The sequence below is a fragment of the Callorhinus ursinus genome, unplaced genomic scaffold, assembly GCF_003265705.2.
Source record: "Callorhinus ursinus isolate GAN/ISIS: 27379988/994484 unplaced genomic scaffold, GSC_fseal_2.0 scaffold4, whole genome shotgun sequence".
In the NCBI taxonomy this organism is placed as follows: domain Eukaryota; kingdom Metazoa; phylum Chordata; class Mammalia; order Carnivora; family Otariidae; genus Callorhinus; species Callorhinus ursinus.
Genome location: NW_027397066.1, coordinates 62,413,950 through 62,441,556, shown reverse-complemented (window position 1 = coordinate 62,441,556; position 27,607 = coordinate 62,413,950). Strand labels below are relative to the sequence as shown.

Genomic DNA, 27,607 nt, shown 5'->3' with positions numbered 1-27,607 from the left:
AGATAATTTTTAATTATATTTTCAAGATTAAAAGGCAGTTACATTGGCCTTTTTTAGGTGTACAGTTCCATGCATTTTAACTCACACATACATTTGAGGAACCACCACAATATATGATAAACAACCAAAATAACTTCATTTGATCTCTCTTAGCCACTCCTAAGCCTTGCAACCTTTGGTGTCACTATAGTGTTGTCTTCCCAAAAATGTCATACAAATGGAGTAACAGTATGTAACCTTTTTTTCTTTCCTTTGTAATTTTTTTAAAAATGTGGTAGGTAAAATATACACAGCACAAAATTTACCATTTTAACTGTTTTGAAGTATGTGGTTCAGTGGCATTAAGTACATTCTCATTGTTGTGCTATTCTCAACACCACCCATCCATCTCCAGAACTTCTTCCATCTTCCTCGTCTAAAACCGTACCCGTTGAACGATAATTCTCCATTCTCCCCTTCCCCCAGGCCCTGGCAACCACCATTCTACTGTCTGTCTCTATGAAAACGACTGCTCTAGGTACCTCAAACAAGTGGAATCATAGAGTATTTATCCTTTGTCAACTGGTTTACTTCATTTAGCATGTCTTCATGGTTCATACATGTTATATATAGCATGTGTCAGAATCTCCTTCCTTTTTAAGACTGAATAATATTCCATTGTACAGACAGGCATACCTCGTTTTCTTGAGCTTCACTTTACCGTACTTCACAGATACTGTGTTTTTCACAAATTGAAGGTTTGTGGCAACCTTCTATTGAACAAGTCTACTGGCACCATTTTCCCAACAGCATTTGCTCAATTCATCTCTCTGTCATATTTTGGTAATTCTCACAATATTTCAAACTTTTTCACTATTTTTTTGTTATTTCAAACTTTTTTACTATTATATTTGTTAGAGAGTCAATCGATACAGCAAACTTCACTGCTGACTGATTTTAAGAAATTTCCACAGCCACCTCACCTTTAGCAACCACTGCCCTGATCAGTCAGCAGCCGTCAACATCAAGGCAAGACCCTCTATCAGCACAAAGATTACAACTCACTGAAAGCTCAGATGATGGCTAGGCTTTCTTAGCAATAAAGTAATTTTTAATTATGGTATGTACATTGTTCTCTTAGACATAATACTATTTCACACTTTAAAGGACTATAGTATAGTATAAACATAACTCTCATATGCAGTAGGAAATCAAAAAATTCATTTGACTCACTTGACTGCAGTATTTACTTTATTGCAGTGGTCTAGAACTGAACCTGCAGTATCGCCAAAGTACGCCTGAATATACGTTTTGTTTATCCATTCATCTGTCATGGACAATTGGGGTACTTCCACTTTTTGGCTATTTGAATAATGCTGCTATGTACATGGCTGTACATACACCTGTTTTGAGTTCCTGCTTTCAATTCTTTGGGGTATATTATCTATAACTAGAATCTATGGATCTATGATAATTCTCTATTTAATTTTTTGAGGAACTGTCATGTCATTTCCCACAGCAACTGCACCATTTTATATCCCCACCACCAATGCACAAGGGTCCCAATTTCTCTGTATCCTCGCCAACACTTATTTCTGTTTGTTTTTTTTATAATAGCCATCCCAGTAAGTATGAAGCAGTATCTCATTTTGGTTTTAATTTGCATTTTCCTGTTGGCTAATGATGCTCAGCCTCTTTTCATGTCTTTATTGGCCATTTGTATATCTTATTTGAGAAATGTGTATTGAGACCCTTTGCTCATTTTTGAATTATTTATCATTTTATTATTGAGTTACAGTGGTCCCCCCACTAATGTTCCAAGACCCCCAGTGGATGCCTGAAACTGCAGATAGTATCAAACCTCTATACTATGTTTTCTCCTATACATCCATATCTATGATAAAGTTTAACTTATAAATTAGGCACAGTAAAAAATGAAAAATAATAAAATAGAATAATTATAATAATATACTGCAATAAAAGTTACATGAATGTGGTCTCTCAAAATATCTTACTATACTATGCTCACCCTTCTTGTGATGATGTGATATGATAAAATGCCTAATGGTAGGGCACCTGGGTGGCTCAGTCAGCTAAGTGTCTGACTCTTGATTTTGGCTCAGGTCATGATCTCAGGGTTGTGAGATCAAACCCTGCGCCAAGCTCCACGCTCAGCGGAGAGTTTGCTTGAGAGTCTCTCTCCCTCTCCCTCTGCTTCTCCCCACTTCCTGCTGTCTCTCTCTCAAATAAATAAATCTTTTTTAAAAATGCCTACATGGTGAGATGAAGTGAGGTGAGTGACACGGACAGTGTGACATAGTGTTAGACTGTTACTGACCTCCTGACAATGCATCAGGAGGACCATCTACTTCCAGACCACAGTTGACTGTGGGGAACTGAAACTGTGGAAAGTGAAACCACAGATAAGGGGGGACTACCGTATAAGAGTTCTTCATATATTCTAGATACAAGTCTCTTACCATATATATATGATTTGCAGATATTTTCTGCCATTCAGTTGGTTGCCTTTTTACTCTGCTGATAGTGACCTTAGATGCACAAAAGTTTTGAATTTTGATGAAGTCCCATTTATTTCTTCTGTTGCCTGTGCTTTTGGTGTCAGTGTGTAACCTTTTGAGACTACTTTCACTTGGGTTATAGAATGTAACCTTTTTGAGATTCACTTAAGTTGTTCTATCAACAGTTCATACCCTTTTTGTCACTGAGTAGTATTCCATTGTATGATATACCAGATGGGGTTTTTTAATCCATTCATATATAGAAGGACAACTGAGTTTTTTCCAGCTTTTGATGCTTTTCAATACAGTTCCTATAAACATGTGTTGAGATATTTGTGTGAATGTAAGTTCTGATTTCACTTTAAATGTTTCAACTCTAAGGGCAGCTGGGTGGCTCAGTCAGTTAAGCATCTGACTCTTTAGGGTCATGAGTTCAAGCCCTGCATTGGGCTTCCTCTCCTTCTGGGACATCAATAATAGGAAAGTTACATCTTTGTTATTGGCCCATAGGACCCTAAGGCTTTCTCTTTTTTTTCCAGTCTTTTGCCTTTGCTTTTCAGATTGGATAATTCCTATGATCTTTCTTTCTTTCCTCTGTCATCTCCATTAATTTCATCTCCAGTAGTTCATAAATAATTTTTATGAGATCCCTTTCCCAGTTTCCCTCCTCTCCTTGATCTTCCCAGTGTTTCTGGTTCCCTAAGGCCCTCCTTTTGGAACCCTGGCCAGAAAGCTGGGGCTTTATTTACCCCATTTTGCCACTTACTCTCTGTAACTGTTCCTGCATTGGGGGCCAACTGACAGGACAGAGAAAAGCAGCAAAGACAGTATGCCCCCACTCTTGTGACCACAGATCCTCCAGTCAGAAAGGAAGGTTCCCCCTTCTCAAATTTTAGATAACCTGTACCCTTTCCTGCTCCAACTGTCCCCACTAGGATCCATGATCTCTACTTCTCAAACCTGAAGTAAAGGGCTTCTCCTGAAGCTCTCTCTGCCTGTGCCAATGTCCACGTCCCAGTTTCAGACTATGGTGAGACCAGCTCATGTGACAACACAAGGAGAAAAATGGCAAACTCACCACCAGTGGTGGTACTTCAAATTCTGGTCTTCTGTAATTTACCTGTTACTATTTACTTTTCAGAGTCTTCATTTTTTTTTTTAAGATTTTATTTATTCATTTGAGAAAGAGAGAGCATGAGCAGGGGGAGAGGCAGAAGCAGGCTCCCTGCTAAGCCAGGAGCCCTATGGGGGACTCGCTCCCAGGACCCCGGGACCATGACCTGAGCCGAAGGCAGACGTTTAACCATCTGAGCCACCCAGGCTCCCCTTTTCAGTCTTCAAATAGCTACTCCATGCATTCTGTCCAGGTTTTATAATAGCTGCATTCAGTGCGAGAGACAGGTTGTCATGTGATTACACCATATCACCTGGAACCAGATCTTCAGTCTTATGTGTTATGTATTTATATTTCAGGATTGGCAAACTTTTTCTGCAAAGACCCAGATGGTAAATGTTATAGGCTTTTAAGGCCACATATGATTTTTGCTGCATATTCCTTTTTCTTTTTTTCACAAACCTTCAAAAGATCATTCTAAGCTCACAAGTGGTACAAAAACAGACTCGCAGAGCCACTGTTTGCCAACTGCTGTATCAGAATACATTATTTGTCTCCAAATATATAAAAATTCATGCAAAAGACAAGTTGTGGTATGAGTTATGCTTTACATCACTTTAACAAGTTCCTAACTTTCAGGGCCCCTGGGTGGCTCAGTCAGTTAAGCATCTGCCTTCAGTTCAGGTCATGATCTCAGGGTCCTGGGGTTGAGCCCCGTGTCGGGCTCCCTGCTCAGTGAGGAGTCTGCCTGTCCCTCTCTCTCTGCCCCAGACTGCCTCACTTGTGCTCTCTCTCTGTCTCAAATAAATTAAAATTAAAAAGAAAAATTCCTATGTTTACCAAAATCTAAATGGGGGGAAGGAGGGTGCTCTCAGGCAACAGCACCTTTCATCATTGCTTATGCTAAAGCTTTTTGGAAAATACTTAATTTTGTGTTTCTACTTAATATATTTAATAATTCATAATAGGGTCTTACTGGTGTTTTATGATTTACTATATATACTGTATTAGTGAATGTTATTTGTTTGAAAGTAACACTGATGACACTCAAAAGGAATCATCTTTCAGATCCATTCAATGTCCTCTCCCAGCATTTGGATAAAAACAGATTGCAGTAAAAGCTATCAAACTTATCACTGGTCTTCGAAGTAAAGTTAACAAAATAAAGCTGTGTGTGCAGTATACTGACAACTACTTATTAACACATGGATTAACAAAGGAAAGCAAGTCAGTGTACTCCCCTTTTACATGTTATGACACACTCATATTTTTCATCATGTTATTCTATTAATCAAGCATCACTACATTATTGAGTTAATGCAATGAATTAAAAAGAAAAGTTAGCAGTTTTTTTCAAATGGGATGGTTTTTTTTATGCTATTATTTATATCCGATAGAAGAGGAAAGTCACACCTTCAATTCCCAAAAGTTCTGGGAAATTATCCTCTAATTTCATGACAATATAGGTAAGAAAATTGGAAATAATAATAAATGATTCTTGACCTAATACTCCTACTGGTAATAACACTGATGACTATCCATCCAAAGGATGTAACATAACATACTACAAGGATTATTCATCCCAGTTAAATATACATCTCTCACAATAAAGCATCAAGCAGAATGCTGGCACATATTGGGTTCTGGATAAATATTTGTTTCTCTCTCCTCTTTCTTAGCACCATACTCTTGAAGATCTAAGATCTATCTCCAATCTACTTCCTTCTTTTTTAATGAGAACTAACAAGTACAGAATTTTACTTTTACATTCTACAGTTTATTTTCTTCTCTTTATAATTCCCTTACCTATGAGACAGCACACAGTTGTATACCAGAAATTATACAACAAATGAAAAGTTAATTATCAAGCTGAAGGAATGCAAGAAAAGGAGGAGGGGAAGTGGTAGTGAGCTATGAGCCAATGGGCTAACCACTTTTTATCCGACTATGGCTTCTATCTAACTGATTTAAGCAGTAATCTTCACTTGCCACTTTCACAGTTTATGGGCCTCATTGCTATAAAATAAGCCTTCAATTTCCACATACTATATTATCCACATCTTGTTTAACTGAACTTCAACACATTGACTTTTCCTGTTGTAACATGTTCACTAAAACTGGAGGCTCTGATTTCAACACAAGATTTTACTATGTTTATATTCCCTTACCCTGAACTTGTTTATTTTTGTTACAATATACTTCAGCTTTTATCAGCTGCCAAGTTAACAATATTTCTTGCCACAAAACAATTCACTATTACATAAGCAAAGCATAGTGATACAAGCCTATGAATGAACCATGTCTACAACTTTAAAAAGAAGAAAAAGCACATCAAAGACACTGCATTTATATTAAGTGTGTCAAAGATCCAAGTATTTTTGAAACCTGAACTAGAAACACTAGTTAAATCAGGTCTTGGCATGATTTGGTATAAATGTAAATCTGAGCTGTCTTACCCAGTTTTTTTCCTTTTAGAAAATGAGCATAGGTTTTATTTGCTATCTTTATCATTTAAAAGTCTTCAAAATCTGGTTATTTATATGACTGTAAAAGGGCTACACCTGTTTTTCTTTAATGCTATGGTAACTGTTCACGTCAAAGCCAGTCTATTACATAATGCATACTGGGCGGCTCAGTTGGTTAAGCGACTGCCTTCAGCTCAGGTCATGATCCTGGAGTCCTGGGATTGAGTCCCGCATCGGGCTCCCAGCTCGGCGGGGAGCCTGCTTCTCCCTCTGACCTTCTCCCCTCTCATGCTGTTTCTCTCTCTCAAATAAAAAAATATAAAAAAAAAAAACAATTAAAAAAAAGATATTCCTCAAAATTTCAATACTATTTAGTGAAGTTTTTACAAGTGTTCCTCATTCCAAATCATTCAAGATTTTATGTTCTAATTATCCAAAGGGTACAAATATAGTGATCTGAAGGGGTACATATTAATAAATTAAAAGAATAGAAATAGTTTCTAAACTGAAACAGAACAAATGACACACATATTTTTAAAGTATATAGTTGCTTTAGAATACTCTCTTTTATTTACTTGTTTTTATAATATACTAGTGGGATCTTGTCCTGTAATATAAGAAAATAAATAGGAAGAGTAAGACTCCATTCACTCACAGGAGGAATCAATGATTCCTAACAAATTTACTGATGCCACTAATTTGGAATTAATAATTCACAGACCATCAAATGTTTTTAAAAAGTTTATAATGTAACAAATGAATACTATGATTACAGGAAAACATTTAAACATCTTTAGAGAACAAACTTTTGTATTAAAAACATTTTTAAATAGGCGTTTGTGATTTGTTAATGATATAGCATTATTAACTCAGGCAGCATCTACCAGGCAACATTTTGTGATTAGATAACCTGTCTCATCAAAGTTAATTAACTTGAATGCCACTGAACAACTATTCTGTGGTATTCACTTCCCACTAATTCATACTCATTTTCCCATAAATTTAATTATATTTTTGTCTTTCCATTATGTAGGTGGACAGCCAAAGAGGGAGGGATGAGTAGAAAAGAAGTAAAAAAAAGAAAAGCAAAAAGAAGGAGAGGGAGGAAGAAAATAGAAAAGAAAAACTTCAGAGAGCTATTAAAAGAAAAAAAAAAGGAAAGAGAAAGAGGGGAAGGAAGAAAGAAGGGAAAGGGGAACCTGTAAACAAACCTTACTACGACTGCTGCTTATTATTATTATTATTATTATTATTATTATTGAACCAAGCCTCATCTAATCCCCTCCTGCCAGAGTTCTGAAAGCCAAGTCAGGGGAGGCGGAAGGGGACAGGGGATAGCAGAAGGATTTCTCAGCATCAGTATACATAGATTCACTTAATCTCCATTTCAATTTTCTCAACTCCCAACCTCCCCCAGTTTAGAAACTTGTTTTAATCTTTCCATCCATCTGCTAGCATGGGAAAGGGCAGTTACCCAGTGTTGTGAAGTATATAAGAATCTTCAATAGTTTTAACTAATGCTCCCTATTTCAGAGGGTTTTTGTCCCATCCCCAGACATACCACTAACCAGTTCCAGAGGTACCTAGAGGGAGATCCCGAGCCTTTTGCAAGATCCTGAAATGTAGACTATACTAGTTCGTTTGGCTTTCTCCATTGCTGACTTAGATTTGGCATTTTCTAATCAGTTATCACTGTGATGTTCAATACACTTATCTTTACCTGGAAGCCTCACAATACATGTTATTTTCAAGTGTCACTGGTATACTTGAAAAAAGAATACCAATCTTACACCACAGGCCATAATGAAAGACTCCAGAAATTTTTTAAAAAGTAGAAAACTACAAACAATGCATTCTTCAACAATAAGGCAAACTAGAATATAACTAAAATGTAAACAAGTCAAAAAAGGTTCCTAGTATCTTTTAAAAACGTTCCAAATTTTAATACTCTGCCAAGTAAGATTAAAAAGTACCATGACACATTATTTAAAAAAATAATGACAAGAAAGCGAAATATCAAGACATATAATCAGAGGCAAAATCACAGATTTAAACTCTTTGGAATTTAAGAAACAAAGGGCAAGGGGGAAAAAAGAGAGAGGGAGGCAAACCATAAGACACTCTTATAGTAGAGAACAAACTGAGGGCTGCTGGAGGTGGTGGGTGGGGGGGATGGGCTAAACGAGTGATGGGTACTAAGGAGGGCACTTGTTGGGATGAGCACTGGGTGTTATATGTGAGTGATAAATAACTAAATTCTACTCCTGAAACCAATACAACTCTATATGTTAACTAACTAGAATTTAAATAAAAAGCTGAAACAAACAAACAAAAAGAAAACTTACAAATCTGATGTAAAACTTAGAAAATTAGAAAACCAACAACAGCAAAAATCTCAGGGTAACAGGATAAAGAAAAAGAGCAAATAAATAAATTATAAATAAATTATAAATAGAAAAAGGTACCAACAAACAAATTCTAAAGGCCATACTAAAAAATAAAACTACTTTGAAAAGCACGTATAGGAGAATGTTCTATACTTAGGCTCCGTGTGAGAAAATATGTAAGGGTGAAATGTTATGAAGTCTGCAACTTAATTTTCTGTGTTTTAGAAAATAAAAAAGATATTTATTACTTTCTCTAAGCAAACTACTTTTACTAGATTTTCTAAGCTGTTCTTAGTGGAAAATTAGTGAATCTACGTGATGAGAATATAGTATATAGGTGTTCACTGTACTAGTCTTTCAACTTTCCATCCTTAAAATTTTTCAAAAGAAAAAACTGAAGAAAAATATGCAGACATTGACATTTACAAATAGGAGCTTAACTAGAGGTAAAAAATTATAAAGCAATAAATTCCAAGAAAATGTGTGGTATTCAATTTCTTTACTTTCTTACCAGAAACAATGAATATTGTTTAATTGCCCTTCAGATTTTCTTTCCTAAAGTGCTATGAACCCTGGATCCCCATTGTTCTAAGATAAAATGAAGATAAAACATCAAGATTCCTGATTTTATGGTTTTTTAGAAAATATTATAATGAAAAGTCATTTAAAAAATCTTCACTTTATGTACGTGTATACTTGAAAAGAAATCCTTCGAAGTGAAAAATTAAAACAAAAAGTTGACTGGAAATGAAGCAGGTCTGCACTAACCATTCTTTCAAAGACCAAACACTTTTTATAAAGTGTGGAAAATTCTGACAAGTTGCTGTGCTGACAGCAAAACACTTAATAAAGGAAACAAGACTACAAAAAAAAAATCTGAAACCAAGTAGATTCATAGTACACTGCACCCTTTAAAAGGTCCAGTGTGCATTACAATGCAAATCTATGTCTTTATCCTCAAACTTTATCCAACTTTGTTAATCACAAAAGACTTTTCAATTTGAAAATCAAAGCCTAAAACCCATGGAAACTACAATGAGTACTTCTACATATGTGAGATTCTAATAAAAGCTGGATTCAGACGTAAAAGTTAGCTTAGTTGAGGGGGCCAGGTTAAAAAAAAAAAGTTAGCTTAGTTGCTAGTTGAAAACATATATACAGAAACATGGCGCTGATTTTATAGGCTCTTTTAGGAGTATATGTAACAGGCCATGAGAGTCATATAATTTATTATGGTATTAAATACTATGATAGGCTAAATACACCAAGTAAGCACACTGCAAATTTTCTTTTAAACTACAGTGCATGTCCTCTGTTCCAGATAAATGTTTCCTACTACAAGTCTTAATGTGCCATATTTTACAGCTCTAGTAGTTTTTTCCTAATGAAAAGTTCTGTCCCTTAATCTCCACCATTCTCAGCAACTACAACATTACCACACCTGTTTTGGAAATATGTGAGGCAGTCAACATTAACAAAAGTGAAAGGAGACAAAGAGAGAACATTTTAGTATTTGACAAATATAAAAGTATTATGTGTATCTCTGTAAAATGGGAAATCCCACATTAATTAAAAATTAGAAAGAACTTTTACCTTATAATAAAGGAAAATAAGAAATAAAGGGAAATAAGAAAGCCAATCAACAATGCAGCTGTCCTGTAATTACACTTAGAAGTCCAAAAAAAAGTAGGCTGGAGGCCAAGTATCTTAAATCACACAAGAAATCTATCAAAGAGAAAAAAAAACAAGGCATGTTCTGAAAGCCTCACGGCTAACATAAAATGTATTTGTGATATGTTATAAAATACTAATAGGCACCCTTTGAAAATTACTTCAAAGTCTTTATCCTGGCAGGTTTATGCTATAATATCTGGATACAGTTTAATTTTCTTGTGTAATGTCAAAATATATACCTGGCTAAGCATTTCTATAATTCTCTCATTCTGAGAAATTCCGGGAATTAAAATTTTCACTTTTAATATTACTCCATTAGGACTGTTTGAAAAGGTGGGTATAAATCAAATTTTTATAAAACAAGACATTGATTCACTATATATACATTTAAAATGTCTTTATTTCTAACTGATCTTCAACTGGCAGTAGCTTTTGTTATTCATGTATTTGTATATTCATTCATTCAACAATTACTTATTGAGCACCTACTATTTGTCAGGTACTATTCTAAGAATTGGGGATACAGCAATAAACAAAATGAACAAAAATTCCTTTTATTTTCTTATCCTTTTAGGTTTCTTGGCTCCTCCTCAGCTGTGCCAAAGCCTTAATTGTCTCTCAAATCCAGCCAATCTTCTTTTAAATAAAGTTTTTCTGGGCACATGGCCACTCAGCTAGCACAGATTTTCAGCTAAGTCATGTGCATAAGCTCTGAACCATGGTATGGGGGCAGAAATGATGAGGTCAGTGGTTTACATGCTTGAAAGAAAGTTGCTTGCTCTCCACCTCCTTCTTGCCTCCTTCACACAGGCTACAAATCAGACATGGTTTCAGCAAGATTCAACCACACAGAATAAAAGACCCTAAGAGATGGGAAAAAAAAGGGTGGGGGGGAAGAACCTTGACCCCTGGATGACTCTGGAGCAGAACAGTCCCAAACTGCCCACCAACTCAAACTTGGGAGAAAAATAACTTTCTACTGTGGTTAAGTCACTGTTATTTGGTCCCTTTAAAACAGCTGACCAGGGATGCCCGGGTGGCTCAGATAGTTAAGCGTCTGCCTTCAGCTCAGGTCATGATTTCAGGGTCCTGCGATCGAGCCCCGCATCAGGCTCCCTGAAGGGAGCCTGCTTCTCCTTCTCCCTCTCCCTCTACTGTTCCCCCTACTTGTGCTCTCTCGCTGTCAAATAAGTAAAATCTTTAAAAACAAAACAAAACAAAAACCAACTAAACCAATATAGATGTGTAGGAGTCCACTCATCATTTTGTGTATTATTTTAAAATATGAGTAATGACCCTGAATTTACCTGGTATATATTTTCAGACTCCTCATAGAAGCCATCCTTGATCTACTCCATGCCATGATTACATCAATCCCTGCTTCTTTTGTGCAACTTCTTTATATTTTATATGTATCTCTATTATTACCCTTATCACACTTTACTATAGTTTATTTCCATATTTATCTATTAGATGTGTCTTTCTTAACAAAAATGTCTTCTTTTTTGTATCACACTATGGCAAAGAGTCAGTACTTAATATTTATTAAATAAAACACATTAGTTTGTTTTTTGTTTTGTTTTTTTCTTTTTTGGTTAGGTTATAAATGAACTAGTAATTTTTCCTATTCAAAGAATAAAGTTTAAGAAAAATCAATAAATGAAGATATTTTTAATATAGGATGCAGTGAAAATCTCTAATACATTATGGGTCAGAAAAATCAGTCCCAAACACTGGGCAGAAAAGGCCTTATTTTTAGTAATTAGCATATGCCAGGCAATCTCAGTGTTTGTAAACACTTCAATTTTACAAGCACCTTCAATGACCATAGCTCTTGTCAATTTCATTTAGTAGGCAGTAGTAAACAGAGCAAGTCATGGTAGAGGTGAGTCAGACAGGGTCCACAGTAAAGGGAGTCACAGGAGCCCACACAGAAAAAAAAAGAGAGTGGGGGAGAATCAGAACATGCCTAGAAATGTGAGAAAAAAGGAGTAAGAATGGGGGGAACAGATGAGGAAACTCTGAATCTTAAGAAGAACAGAAGACTGTAACTAAAGAAGAAAACAATGGTAATGTTTACCTTGGAATTTTTAAGCTATTAAAAGTACACACACACACACACACACACACACCAGTAATATATGACCTAACAAACTGATAAAATGATTACATTTGATAATATCTAATTCTGGTGAGTATGTGAGGCACTATAACATGCTACTGGATGAATTATAAGTTAATATGAGCATTTTAGAAAGCAGTTTAGTGATAGTTACAATAACATTTTCAATATGCATTCTATTTCTGGAAATTTGCCTTCTGGGTATACTTGGAAAAAACTGGCAATATGTATTTGTAAGAATGTCATTAAAATATTATTGTTAATAGAAAAAAACTGGACATGATCTAAATGTCCATCAACAGGAAATGATTATTGTACATGCACACAAGGGAATACAACTCTATGCAACCATTAAAAAGAACAGAGCAGATCTCTTTGCATCTTTGAAGACATCCATGCCATTTTAAGTGAAAAAGAAAGGTATGGAACAGTGTGTGTGGCATATCCTGTATGTGAGTGAATTTTTATAAGGGTGTTTGTTATGCCTTAACATTTCTAGGACAAAGAACTATTTTTTTTTAGTGTATTTATTTTAGGGTCGCCTGGGTGGCTCAGTCAGTTGGGCTTCCAGCTCTTGATTCCAGCTCAGGTCATGATCTCACTGAGATGGAGCCCCATGTTGGTCTCCACACTCAGTAGGGAGTCTACTAGAGATTATCTCTCCCTCTCCCTCTGCCCCTCCCCCTGCTCATGCTCTCTAAAATAATAAATTAACTTTAAAACATCCATTTTAAAATGTATTTATTTTTAGTAATCTCTACACCCAACATGGGGCTTGAACTTATGACCCTGGGATCAAGAATCAGGTGCTCTTCTGACTGAGCCAGCCAGGCACCCAAACAAAAAACTATTAATAAAAGTTCTAGGAGAAAACATTGCAGGGAGAGGGACTTTAGTGTATCCTTTTTGTAAACTGCTTGAATTTAACCAAGTGCATATATTAATTTGAAAATTTAAAAGTGTCAACAGAGTTATGTGAACATTATATACTGTTTTCTATATTATAAACTCAGAAAAATCATTTTAAAATTATCAAATTACTATCTGAAATTGAACTGCTATTTAGAATATATATACTAGCCAGGCTAGCCAGGTACATAATTAATGTCTCAAAGTTTTTAGAGGATCTACCTTAGTTTCATCTCTTTTTCATGGAAAGAACCATAATTTTAAAGTAAGTTAGGGTCCAGTTAAATGTGTTTTTCTCCCCTGTGAATTTTTATTTTTAGTTTAAAATCTTTCCCTTAAATTTGGTCACTTAGCAATTTACTTTTATCCCAACCAACATATTCTTCATGCTGAGAAAAAATAAATGGTGACTACTTGACAGTCAGCTGACTGAAAAATAAAATATAGCAATGATAATCTATTGTGTTTGCATGATGTTCAACATATCACTTAAATGGCATTTTCATAAATAAAAACTTGAAAAAAAATAAAAAATAAAGAATATTTAGCCACAAATGAAAGAAATAAATATATAAAAATATATTTTCTCTCAAAAAAAATAAATGGCATTTTCACTGATATGAGCATTTGATCTGATAGCATGCAGTCATAGCCAATCTCATGAATATGTAAATTATAGACATAAATGGTAGGAAAGATTAGCAACAAAACTAATTTACCTGTAAGTAACACTGCTGCCAAATGTTAGATACTGGTTGGCTATAAGAGCATTTGTACAGGTTTGATATACAAGGGCATTAGTGGTTGAGTTCTAATACCCAAGATACTAATCTTCAAGTCAGATAACTAAGAAAGATCATTCAACTGATTGTACTCATCCCTTTGATACAGAAGGAAAGCCAGATTAAACTAATCAAGATCAATTTTATATTACATCAATACTAGAACTGGATCTTGAAGCCATGTGGCAGTACAGACCCTTTGAGAATCGTAACAAGGGATACCAAAACAATTTAACTGAAGTACGACAGTCTCTCTTCTACAGGCAGATAGAAACACAAAATTAATACATTTCACTCTTCCAAAAAAAAACTTTTTAGATCAGGGGTCAGCAAACCTTTCTCTAAAGAGCCAGAGAGTAAATATTTCGGTTTTTCAGGCTACATATAATCTCTGTAGCAAATTCTTTGTTTTGTTTTATTTTTTACAGCCCTTTAAAGTTGTAAAGAGTATTCTTAGCTCATGGGCTGTACAAAAACTGTCAGCAATTGGATTTGGCCCACGAACTATAGTTTTTTGACCTCTGATCTAGATACCTTCCTACCTTCTATGTACCAAGCTAAGAACCCCTAATAGGTATGTAATACTGTCAGTGCTCCTTCATCTGCATACTCCTTCTAAATCTAGTCCTCATATCACACAGGTGGCAAAAACAAATGAACAAAAAACCCAACATCTTCAATATTTCCAACTGTATAGTAAGAATAATATCACTCAGGGCGCCTAAGTTGCTCAGTCAGTTGGGCAAACAACTCTTGGTTTTGGCTCAGGTCATGATCTCGGGGTCCTGGGATCAAGCCCCATGTGGGGCTCCACACTTAGTGGGGAGTCTGCTTGGGGATTCTCTTTCCCTCTGCACCCCCCTGCTTGTGTTCTTTCTCTCAAATAAATAAATCTTTAAAAAAAAGAAGAACATCACTCATAGAAATCTCTAACTTTTGAGAAAGATATATTACTTTGCTTTAAAATCTTTGTTATCTCTGATAATTATAAATAAAATTCATGTAATACTTACATTAGATACAACTGTAAACACATTTTTATTCCTTTTTAAATAACTATATTGGGGTATACTTGACACACTGAACATTTTTAACTTGATTGAGGTATATTTTGCATATCATATTATTTACCATTTTCTAATTTATGTTTCTTGATTTTGTAGTAAGCTTACCAGATTGTGCAACCATCACCATAATTCAGTTTTAAAATATCTTCATCAGGGCGCCTGGGTGGCTCAGTTGGTTAAGCGACTGCCTTCGGCTCAGGTCATGATCCTGGAGTCCCGGGATCAAGTCCCACATCGGGCTCCCTGCTCAGCAGGGAGTCTGCTTCTCCCTCTGACCCTCCCCCCATCTCATGTGCTTTCTCTCTCATTCTCTCTGTCTCTCAAATAAATAAATAAAATCTTTAAAAAAAAAAAAAAGAGAATTCATTAAAATGTTTTAAAAAAAAAAAAATATCTTCATCACCCCAGTATGATCTCTCATGCATTTACTGTTAGTGCCTACACTTCCTGCTCCAACCCCTGCCCAAGGCAGCCACTCACCTAGTTTTTGTCTTTATAGTTTTACCTTTTCATATAAATGATATCACATATATGTGGTTTCTATGTCTGATTTTTCACTGAGCATTATGATTTGTGAATCATCCACATCAGAGCAGGCATCCATAGTACTCATTGCTGAATGGTATTCCACAGGATATGTTGCACATTCCTAAAGTGTCAATCTATTAAGTTTTGACATATGCATATACTCGTGAAAACCTCATCAGTCAAAATAACAAACATGTCAATCACCCCCAAAATTCCATGTGCTCCTTTGTAATCCCTCCTTCCCACCCCTCCCCATCCACTTATGCCCAAAGCAATAACCAGTCTGCTTTCTTTCACTATACATTAATGATACTATATAAGTTTGTATTTGCCAGAATTTATATAAATAGAATCATACAGTATGTACTCCTCTGGCTTTCACTCAGTATAATCATTTTTAAATTCATCCATGTTAAAGCATGTATCAATTATTTTTTATTACTAAAAAATATTCTATTACACAGATATAACAAAGATTGTTTATACATTCACCTGTCAATGGACATGTGGAATGTTTCCAGTTTTTAGCTATTACAAATAAATCTGTTATAAGCATTTGTTCATAAGTTTTTGTATGGACGTATGTCTTCATTTCTCCTAGATAAGTATCTAAAAGTGGAATAGTGGATCATCTAGCAGGTGGATGTTAAATTGCTTTTTTTTCTAAAGATGTATTTATTTATTTTAGAGACAGAGAATGAGCAAGCAAGTGGGAGGAGGGGCAGAGGGAGAAAGAGAATCCTGAAGCAGACTCCCCGCTGAGTGTGGAGCCCAATGTGGGGCTCAATCCCAGGACCCTGAGATTATGACCTGAACCAAAATCAAGAGTTGGCCACCCAACTGACTGAGCCACCCAGGCACTCCTGGATGTTAAATTTCTTAAACTGCCAAATTGTTTGCCAAAGAGGTTGTATCATTTTACACTGCCAGAGTAGTGTAAATGTTCCAGTCTCTCCACATCCTTACCAATACTTGCTATGGATCAGTCTTTTTTAATTTTAATCATTCCAATAGATGTGTAGTGATATCTCACGGTGATTTTAATTTGTATTTCTGTAACAACTAATAATGTTGAGCATCTTTCAAAGTATTTGTCCTCTGTTTGCCATGTGTTTGTTACACCTTGGTGAGGTATGTTCAAATCTTTTGCTGATTTTTAAAACTGGGTTTTTCTATTACTGAGCTTTAAGAGCTCTTTATATATTATGGATTTATCAGTTACATGATTTGTAAATATTTTATCCCAGTCTGTGACTTATCTTAACAATGTCTTTTAAAGAGTAAATGCTTTAAATTTTTATACAGTGCAATTTATCAATTTCTCTTGTGGATCATGCTATGCTTTTCATTTCATATCTAAAAAAAAAAAAGAATCACTCCCTAACTCAACTTTTTCTTCCACAAATTTTATAATTTTAGGCTTTATGTTTAGGTCTTTGATACACTTTGAGCTAATTATATGTGGTATGAAGTTATGGGTCAAAGTTTATTTTACTATATATAGATATTCAATTGTTCTGGTACCATTTCTCGAAATGACTTAATGTTTATCCATTAAAAATGACTTTGCAACATGTTTTAAATCAGTTGTCCACATACATTTTGTTTTGATTTTTGGGACTCTATTCTACTCCATTATCATTTTGTCTTTTTTGATGTCAATACCACAGTGTCTTAAATACTGTAGCTTTATAAATCTTGAAATCAGGTAGACCTCTAACTTTGCTATTTGTTGAAGTTGTTTTAGTTATTCTAGAACATTTGTATTTCCATATGAATTTCAGAATCAGCTTGCTAGTTTCTACAAAAAAAAAAGGCTAAATGGGATTTTGATCAAGAATGTACTAAATCTATATATTACTTTGGGGACAACTGACATCTTAACAATATTGGATTTACTGACCTATAAATATGGTACACCTCATCAATTATTAGATCTTCTTTAATTTCCCTCAACTGTGTCTTGAAATTTTCAGTGTACGGATCTTTCACATCTTTTGTCAGATTTATCTCTAAGTATTTCTTATTTTTGATATTACTATAAATTATTATTTTTAAATTTTAACTTTTTAAAAAATTTAATTTCTAATTGTTGCTGTTATATAGAAGCAAAACTGATTTTTGTATATTTGTATCCTGCAACCTTAACTTACTTCTTTGTTTTAGTAGTTACATTATATCGTCTGTGAATAATCACTATCTTACTTTTTCCTTTCTAATCAGGATGCCTTGTTTTTTTGCCTGATTGCACTGCCTAGAATCCCTAGATCAATGCTGAACAGAAGTGGTTAAAGTGGATATCCTTAACTTGCTCCTGGTCTTAGAAAGAAAGTATTCAGTCTTTACCTCTAAGTATGACGTTAGCTGTTGGTTTTTCTTATATGCCTTTTATCAGGTTAAGGACATTAACTTCTATTCCTACTTTGCTGAGACTTTTTAATCAGGAATGAATGTTGGATTCTGTCAATTGCTTTCTCTGTATCTACTGAGATAATCAGACAGCTTTTGATTTATAGTTTGTTAATATGGTGAAATTTAACGATTGATCATTGAATGTTAAACTAATTTAGTATTCCTAGGATAAACCCTACTTGGTGATGACATGTTATCCTTTTTTCATATATACTGCTGGATTCCATTGGCTAAAATTTAGTTTATAATTTTAACATCTATTTTTCATAAATGATACTGGACTGTATCTTTCTTTGCCTGATTTTGGTATCAAGGTAATGCTGATTATCTTAGGTGAAAGAGTAAATCAGGTCCCTATTACTCCATGTTAGCCAGAAGGAGAAGTCTGCTTTATAGTCATTATTTCAACTACTCCTTCCTAGCCTAGAAAATATGCATCATTATTAACTTCATTTTGCATTTAGGGGAAATGGGGAATGGGGGAAAACTGAGGCTCAGAGAGCAAGGGAACACAATTCCAATCTGGAACTAGGGTATGAATCCAGAGAGTATAAATCTAAAATCCACTCTCTTAATCTGCTATACTATATAATACTATAATATTCAAGTAGTATTCAACAAGATTCTCTTAAACACAGAAATTAATTTATTTTTCATTAAGAAAAAACATTCTACCTCTAAATGATACAAGTAGTCTGACCTGGAGCTCATGTAATCACTTAAGAACTATGGTATTTGTTGAGAAGAATAAATGAGATGCCACAGTTTCTTATACAGAGTCAGGATCCATATAAACTATTAACTCCTGAATATACGGAAAATATTACTTAACCAAAAGAAAAGATCCAGCTGAAAAGAAATAGTCTTACAAAGATGTCCTGTAGTCCCCAAAAGTCCAACCAAAACAGTAACAATGGGGCACCTGGGTGGTTCAGTCAGCTGAGCATCCGACTTGGTTTTGGCTCAGGTCATGATCTCATGGGCTGTGGGATCAAGCCCTGTGTTGGGCTCCCCACTCAGTGGGGAATCTTCTTGAAGAGTCTCTCCCTCTGCCCCTCCCCCTCTCTCTAAAATAAAATAAAATGAATCTCTAAAAACAAAAAACACCAACAACTGCTGCTACCATTTCAAATTTTTATTTAATCTTCAAAACCACATTGTGAAATAACTATTACTACGTAAATTCGATAACTCAGGAATTGGAGACACAACATTAAGAAACTTGTTTAAAGTCTGCCATCCCATAAGCAGCAGAACAGGTATTCAAACCTAAGACTCTTATAGCTTTATAATATTTTCTTAAAATTTCCTTTTTTTTTGTTTTTTTACATTTCATCCCTAACAAACAAGAAGCACTGTCAAGGGCCTTTTGGAAATAAGGAAAGTGCAACATCAGATTTTAGCAGAACACAATGCCACACAATTGGTGCCAAGCTCTGATGTAATGACAGCAATGAGGGCTTTCCCAATCCCTGACTAGATTACATTGTTTTGCCCTCTTTCTAAAGCAAGTTTTCCTTCCATAAAACTAGCTAAGTACCTTTTCTCTACTTCTGATGATCTATAGTAGGCATAGCTCAATTAGCCTGGACTACTAGCTGTGGGCTATAATGCAGAAATCCTCTAAGAGCAGGATGGGAAGAGGAATTACAGCTATTCAAGTAATTCCAGGCCTGAGGCAAGATGGTTTTGGGCAAAGAGCCTGGACTCTTGAAAAGACTGCCAACGTTCAAATACCTATTCTGCCTCATAGTTGCTGTGAGACTTTGGAAAGATTATTTAACCTCTTTGGCCTTCATCCATAAAATGGGGATGATAATTTGTCCTCTCATAGTGTTGAAGATTAAGAGAGAGAATATATGAAATGAAGAATGTTTAGAATAGTGCCTGGCACTTGCTAGGCACTGTTTAAATTTTATTATACATATCACTATTATTCCTATGGTTACTGAACAGTAAAAAGTATTTTAGAGATTCCTCAGCATAAAGAAGATATTAGCAAATAACTATATATCTAAAAACATAGTCCTATAAACCTGACATATCTATATCAGAGTCCAAAAAATAGCTTTGAGAGTTGATTTCCAGCATCTTCTATAAGGAGGCAGTTTTTAAAACCCAAGCAGGGATAATCAAAACAATTCATAAAAACAAAGCAAATTACTCAATTCCAGTATAGTAGCATTAAATACCTACTATGCACTCAGCATTATGCAATGTTCCACAGGGGATGTACAAGATCTATCCCTACTCTCAATAAACTTAGAATATTAGAGAGCAAAAAATACATACACAGAACAATCAAATAAGACAAAATACAGTATCACTGAGTGGCACATGAAGGAATTCTCAAATACCATTAAAATTTATGAGTTCAATCTACAGAATAAAAAGAAATTATCTCTCTGTATATTTAGTGCTACTCCTGATGTTAGTGCCAAGAACAAGTTCAAAGGACTGGCATATTATAAATTATCAGTCACTCAAGCAAAAAAAAAAAAAAAAGATGGTTATTTAATAACAATTTCCATTGTAACTTACTGTTGCTATTTTGGTCTGGAGAAAGTTCTCCCTTTCTTCATCTACCTTAATTTCATGTCCAGTTTTAAATAATTCAAGCATTTTGGGGATGTCACGGCCAATGGAATCTGGTTAGAAAAATTAAAAATCCAGTTATCACTACATATAAATAAGTAACAAAAATTACTGAATAAGAGAAACATTCATCCTGTATTAAGATATAGCAAACAAGCTGTAGCAGACAGACTTTCTAGAGTGGCCTCTGTGATGCTCATTTCCTGCTTTCATGCCCTTTTGTGACCCCCTCCTCTTGAATGTGGATGGGAGTTGCAAGTTACTTCTAACCAAGAGACAGGATGTTTACATGCACGTGATTACATTACATAAAACTGTAATGCCCATCTTGGAGGAGACTCTCTTCTTTACTGGTTTTGAAGAAGCAGCTGCAATGTTTTAAGCTGACATAGGAAAAGGGCCCCAAGATAAGAAACTGATGCCCTCAACCTAGCAGCCTACAAGGAACTGAATCCTGCCCCAAAGCCACATGAGTCCAGAAGTGGATCTTTCCCCAGTCAACTCTCAGATGAAACCACAGCCCTAACTGATGCCTTGATTGAAGCTTTATGAGACAATGAAGCAGAGGACCCAGCTTAGGTGTACACACATTCCTAATATACAGAAACTATGAGATAGTAAATGTGTGTTGTTTTAAGCCACTAAATTTGTGGTAATATTGTTGCACACTAATAGAAAACCAATAAGTAAGTTTATGCAAGGATGATGCTTATCACCCTTTAGAAACTTAAGGACAAATTAAATCTATAATATTTTCTGTGATAAAAGCAAACAGTACAGTCTTGAAATCTTTTAGGAAGTTTTTACCTACTTTCATGTGAAACTCACCTGACCTGCCTTACCATAAAAAAGGGAAAGGAACTAGAAGTCACAAGATTTAGCAGTAGAAATAATAATCACAGTGACTGATAGTATAGAGGCAGTTCATTACTGCATAAATGGCTACAGAAGCTGGCATGAAAAAAGAGTTAAGAATTGAAACTCAATTTTTTGGTCCACAATAGCCAAACTGTGGAAAGAGCCAAGATGTCCATCAACAGATGAATGGATAAAGAAGATGTGGTATATATATACAATGGAATATTATACAGCCATCAAAAGGAATGAAATCTTGCCATTTGCAACGACATGGATGGAACTGGAGGGTGTTATGCTGAGTGAAATAAGTCAATCAGAGAAAGACATGTATCATATGACCTCACTGATAGAGGAATTCTTAATCTCAGGAAACAAACTGAGGGTTGCTGGAGTGGTGGGGGGGGTGGGAGGGATGGAGTGGCTGGGTCACAGACATTGGGGAGGGTATGTGCTATGGTGAGCACTGTGGATTGTGCAAGACTGTTGAATCACAGATCTGTACCTCTGAAACAAATAATGCAATATATGTTAAGAAAAAAAAAGAAGAAGAAGATAGCAGGAGGGGAAGAATGAAGGGGGGTAAATCGGAGGGGGAGACCAACCATGAGAGATGATGGACTCTGAAAAACAAAGTGAGGGTTCTAGAGGGGAGGGGTGTGGGGGTATGGGTCAGCCTGGTGATGGGTATTAAAGAGGGCACGTTCTGCATAGAGCACTGGGTGTTATGCACAAACAATGAATCATGGAACACTACATCAAAAACTAATGATGTAATGCATGGTGATTAACATAACAATAAAAAATTTAAAGAAAAAAAGAAACTCAATTTTTTGGATTCTAATGTCACTTTGTCCTCCATTACGGTAGCAAAAGAAGTACAACTGAATATAGAAAGGAGAAAAATGAAGTCAAGGTAAAAATTAAGAATTTTCAACAGATCACACAGAAGACTTCAAAAATAAACTGTACCTTCCAAATTTTTAGTCATTAACATTTAACTCAAATTTAATACACAAAAATACAAGTTTTTAATATTTCATGACCACATACCTTAACTTGAAAATTTTTCAATTTTGTACATAGAAAATATTATTTGAAGAGTAAAATAGACAATAAAGAATGTGCTACTAAAGACACACCACTCTTATATGTCTCCAATAATTCTTCCCATGATAAGTCATCATGAAGATCTCATTATATAGAGAGTACAGTATATGTTCAGCATATATTACTGTCAAGGATCATCTCGGGAGTTGTTCAGTATGGCTCAGGAGCACGTCACTGTAAATGAAAGCAATTATCCACAAGAAGCTTACAATCTAATTGTAATTGATGGGGAGAAAAGGGACTTGCAGATGGAACTACCACTAAAAAAATGCTACCTGTTTTTAGTATCAAATTCTGATGTAACTAGTATTAAACAGTATGAAAAACAGTATAATAAAACAGTAAATGCTAAAAGTGATATACAAAAAAACGGGAACCTGGTTAAATCATTTATGTCTCTATTTAAGCTTGTTTCTCATGAATAGTGCCTTCTACATAGTGAGAGCTCAAGAATTATGTTAACCACAATGCCTTCCTTTCTGTCATGGTGAATCAAGAGTCTATGCTCTCAGCAAAGGCCAACCCTCTTCATTTGTGCACTGGATCCCACCCCTCCCTTCTCTCTACTACACCGTCGATTTTCTTAGACATGCTTTTCTAAAATCATCATCATCAGCTTACAAACTTGCTATAAAATCTCCCATCTTATTTTAAAATAAGTCTACAACTTCATATTGTCTTCCAGTGACCAATACTTCCCTTAAGAGTTTAAGTTCTCAAAACAGCTGTCTAACCTTTCTCTACTTCTCCATTTTCTCTTAAATCTACTTGAAACAGATTATCATCCACTGAAAATAATATTGTCAAGGTCACCAATGACCTTCACAATGACAAATCTATTAATCATTTCTCAATGTTCCTCTGACTTGACCTATCAAGAGCAGTTCAGTGTATATCTCTCCTTTTCCCTAAAATATCCTGACTTGTCCTCTGAAACACTGCTCTCACTGGCTGTTCCACTCAATTTGTTGGCTGAGCCACCTCACCCTCAGCTCACCTAGGTGACTTACAAAGATTAAACTACCTCAGGGCTCAGTCTTTGACTTCTCTTTCTACTCAATCACACCTTAAGCAATCTCATCCAGATACATGGCTTTAAAAACAATTCATCCACCAAGAACTGCCAAATTTACATCTCTAGCCACAACCTCTCTCATGATCTCCAATCACCTACTTGATATCTCTGTCTAGATGCAGGTAGGTAATTAGCAGGAGTACCAAAGGACAAATGTTTGCTGAAAGAATGAATAAATGACTTCATAATTTTGCGTCTGATCTCATAGTGACATTGTAATAATGAGTGTGAAAGACTAGGGCTTAGGAAGAAAACAGAAATAGTTTTTCATTAAAACATACTGAAGAGAAGGTTCTGATGGAGGATTGAAAAAAAATATATAGTGTGTATACAGTTAGAATAAGAAACCAGAAAAAAAGTGATAGATTGGGGGTAATGATGAAGATTTGAGTTTTCAGGCCAATTCCATCCCAAAACAAATAAAATCTTTCTTTGACTTTACATATTCCTTTTCCTACCTCTTTGTCTTATAAGCAAAGTTTGTCGATGTTAATTTGCATTTACCTAATGACCAAGATGTTGAGCATCATTTCTAGTCCTTAATGGCCAATTGTATATCTTATTTTGTAAGCTGCCTGTTCAGTTCTTTTGCCCCTTTTTTAAATAGTCTTTTTACTGAGTTGTAAGAGTTCTTTGTAATTCTAGAAATAAGTCCTTTGTCAGATAAATATGTAGCAAATATTTTACCCCAAACTGTGGCTTGTCTTTTTCATTTTCTTAGTGGTGTCTTCCCATAAGCCAAGTTTTTAATATTGATACTCCATTTTAGCAAGTTCTTCTATGGCTCATGCTTTTTGTGTCCTAAGAAATCTGTGCTTAATCTAGAGCCATAAAGATTTTCTTCCAGATAATTTTCTTCTAGAATTTAATGGCTTTAGCCCTTACAATTAGATCTGTGATCCATTTTTAATTAATTTTTGTATTTGATGGGAGGAAAGGGATATCCAGTTATTTTAGAAACATTCACTGAAAACTGTTCTTTCCCCCACATAATCTTGGTACCTTTGTCAAAAATCAATTGTCCCTTAGGCTTGGGTCTATTTTTTTACCTCTCAAGGTTTGATCTATACACATCCATCCTTATGCTGTACCACACTGTCTTGATTACTATAGACTAAAGTCTTAAATCAGCTAATGCAGGTCCTCCAATTCTGTTCTTCCTTTTTAAAAACATTTTTTATTCTAGGTCCTTTGTATTTCTACTCATATACTAGAATAAGCTTGTCAATTTCCAAAAAAAAAAATTTTTTTTTAAGCTTTCTGGGAGCTTGATTGGGACTGTACTAAATCTGTACAAAATGTAGGAAAAATCCCTCTTAACAATATTATCCTTCAAATCCACAGCAATGCCATGTACCTTTATTTACTTAGGTATTTCTGATACTTTTAGCAACAGTTAGCAGTTTTCTCTAAGTAGGTCCTGCATCTTTTGTTAAATTTATTCCTTATTTTGATTTATTTTTCCTTTATTTGACTTTTTATGCTCTTATTAATGGAACTGTTTTATAAATTTCATTTTGATTGGCTATTGCTGATATAGAAATACAGTTGATTTTGTGTATTGATCTTAAATACTTTAACCTCACTAAATTCACTTATTAGAATTCACTACCTAGGGTGCCTGGGTGGCTCAGATGGTTAAGCATCTGCCTTCGGCTCAGGTCATGATCCCAGGGTCCTGGGATCGAGCCCCACATCGGGCTCCTGGCTCAGCGGGAAGCCTGCTTCTCCCTCTCCCTCTGCCTCTCTCCCTGCTCATACTCTCTCTCTCTATCTCTGTGTCTCAAGTGAATAAATAAAAAATCTTTAAAAAAAAAGAATTCACTTAGAATCCTACTTCTGGGCATGAAGAGTTTTATTTCTTCCTTTCCCATATGTATGCCCTTTATTTCACTGACTTTTAATACAATGCTGAACGTAAGTGGTGAGAACACAGATCTTCACCTTGTTCCTGACTTTAGGCAGAAAGCATTCAGTCTTTTTTTTTTAAAGATTTTATTTATTTATTTGAGAGAGAGAGAATGAGAGATAGAGAGCACGAGAGGGAAGAGGGTCAGAGGGAGAAGCAGACTCCCTGCTGAGCAGGGAGCCCGATGCGGGACTCGATCCTGGGACTCCAGGATCATGACCTGAGCCGAAGGCAATCGTTTAACCAACTGAGCCACCCAGGCGCCCAGAAAGCATTCAGTCTTAATGGTCTCATCATTAAGAATGATATGAGCTATTGATTTTTCATAGATGTGCTTTGTCAGGCTGAGGAAGTTCACTTCTATTTCTAGTATTCTGAGTTCTTAGCATGAATGGCTATTAGATTTTGTCAAATGTTTTCCCTGCATCTACTGAGATGATCTTAAGGTCTATTTCCTTTATTCTATTAACATGATATATTATATTGACGTTCAGATGTCAAACTAACTTTGTAATCCTAGAATAAATCTTCTTGGCTAATGTTTACTAACCTTTAATACATACATACATATATACATAAAAACATACTTCCAGATTCAATTTGCTAATATTTTGTTAAGCATTTGTGCTTCTATGTTCATGTGTTTTGTTTGCTTGTGATATCCTTGTCTACCTCTGATATCAGGGTACTGCTGAGCTCATAAAATAAGTTGGTAAGTGTTCCTTCCCCATTATTTTCTAAAAGAGGTTTAATGGATTGGTATTATTTTTGCCTTAAATGCTGGATAGAATTCACCTGTAAGAAGTCATGTGGTCCTGAACTTTTCACTGTGGGAAGCTGTAAATTACTAATTCAATTTCTTCAGCTGATATAGATCCATGTAGATTTTCTATTATTTCTAGACACTTTGGTGACCTGTGTCTTACAAGAAATTTGCCCATTTCATTGGCATAAAGTTGTTCCTAACAGTCCTTGGTTCAAAAGTCTATTTTGTCTGGTATTAATATAGTCGATCCAGGTCACTAATGCTTACTATTTTCATGGTATATCTTTTTTTTTCTTAAGATTTTATTTATTTATTTGATAGACAGAAAGAGTTCAAGTAGGGAGAGTGGCAGGCAGAGGGAGAAAGAGAAACAGGCTCCCTGAAGAGCAGGGAGGCCAATGTGGGGCTCCAACCCAGGACCCTGAGATCATGACCTGAGCTGAAGGCAAACGCTTAACTGACTGAGCCACCCAGGTGCCCTTCATGGTATATCTTTATCTATCATTTTGCTTTCAGTTTATTTGTGTGTTTGAATATAAAGTGTGTCTCCTGTAAACACCATATAATTGGATTGTTTTTTCTTTGTTTTATAATCTCTGCCTTTTGGGTGGAATGTTTATTCATTCCATTTCCAATTAACAAAACTAATGATATGGCTAGATTTAGGTCTTTATTTTGATGTGTTTTCTATTTGTCTCATCTCATATGTTCCTCTATTCTTCCTTTACTGCCTTCTTTTCTTTTAAACAAAAATATTTTAGTATATCTTTTTTATTTTTTATTCCTCTACTGAGTTTTAACCTGCATCTCTTTGTATATGTTTTTTACTTACTCTAGAGATTACAATGTGCATATTTGTTTATCACAACCTACTTTATCTTAATACTGACTTCCAGGGAAACAGAATAAATTTGTGCCAGCCTAACTCCATCTTCCCTCCATCACCTGATATTATGATCATGCCCAAACCTGTTTTACCTCCTCTATGTTTCATAGTTTATACTGGGTTACTCACAACAGAAATCAGGGAATCATTCTAGATTCCTCCCTCTCCCTTACCTCCCACATCTAATCAGTAACTCCTGTTCATTCTGCCTTCTCAATATCCCACAACAGCTTTCCTCCTCTGTCTTCATTGCCCCTGCTCAAATTCTGTCCTTATTCATCTTTTAGACTACTGCGTTCGCCTCCTACTGGTCTGTTTGAGTTTCATCATTTCCCTCTTACCACGCTGTCACTTAAACAGCTCCCACATATAGTCATTCTAATATGCAAATCTTATATCATTATTCTGAGCAACATTTTTCAATGGCTCCTAACTGCATAAAGGATAAAATCT

The 27,607-nt window shown here is 35.3% G+C and overlaps 1 protein-coding gene across 1 annotated transcript in view; it reads right to left on the bottom strand.

Moving 5' to 3' along the window:
- MRPL1 (mitochondrial ribosomal protein L1) overlaps positions 1-27,607 on the bottom strand; it is a 93,767-nt gene that overhangs the window by 19,861 nt on the left and 46,299 nt on the right. Inside the window, exon 8 of the mRNA XM_025887641.2 lies at positions 20,500-20,606. Coding sequence (XP_025743426.1) covers positions 20,500-20,606 — 107 coding nt within the window. The remainder of the gene's footprint in view (positions 1-20,499; positions 20,607-27,607) is intronic.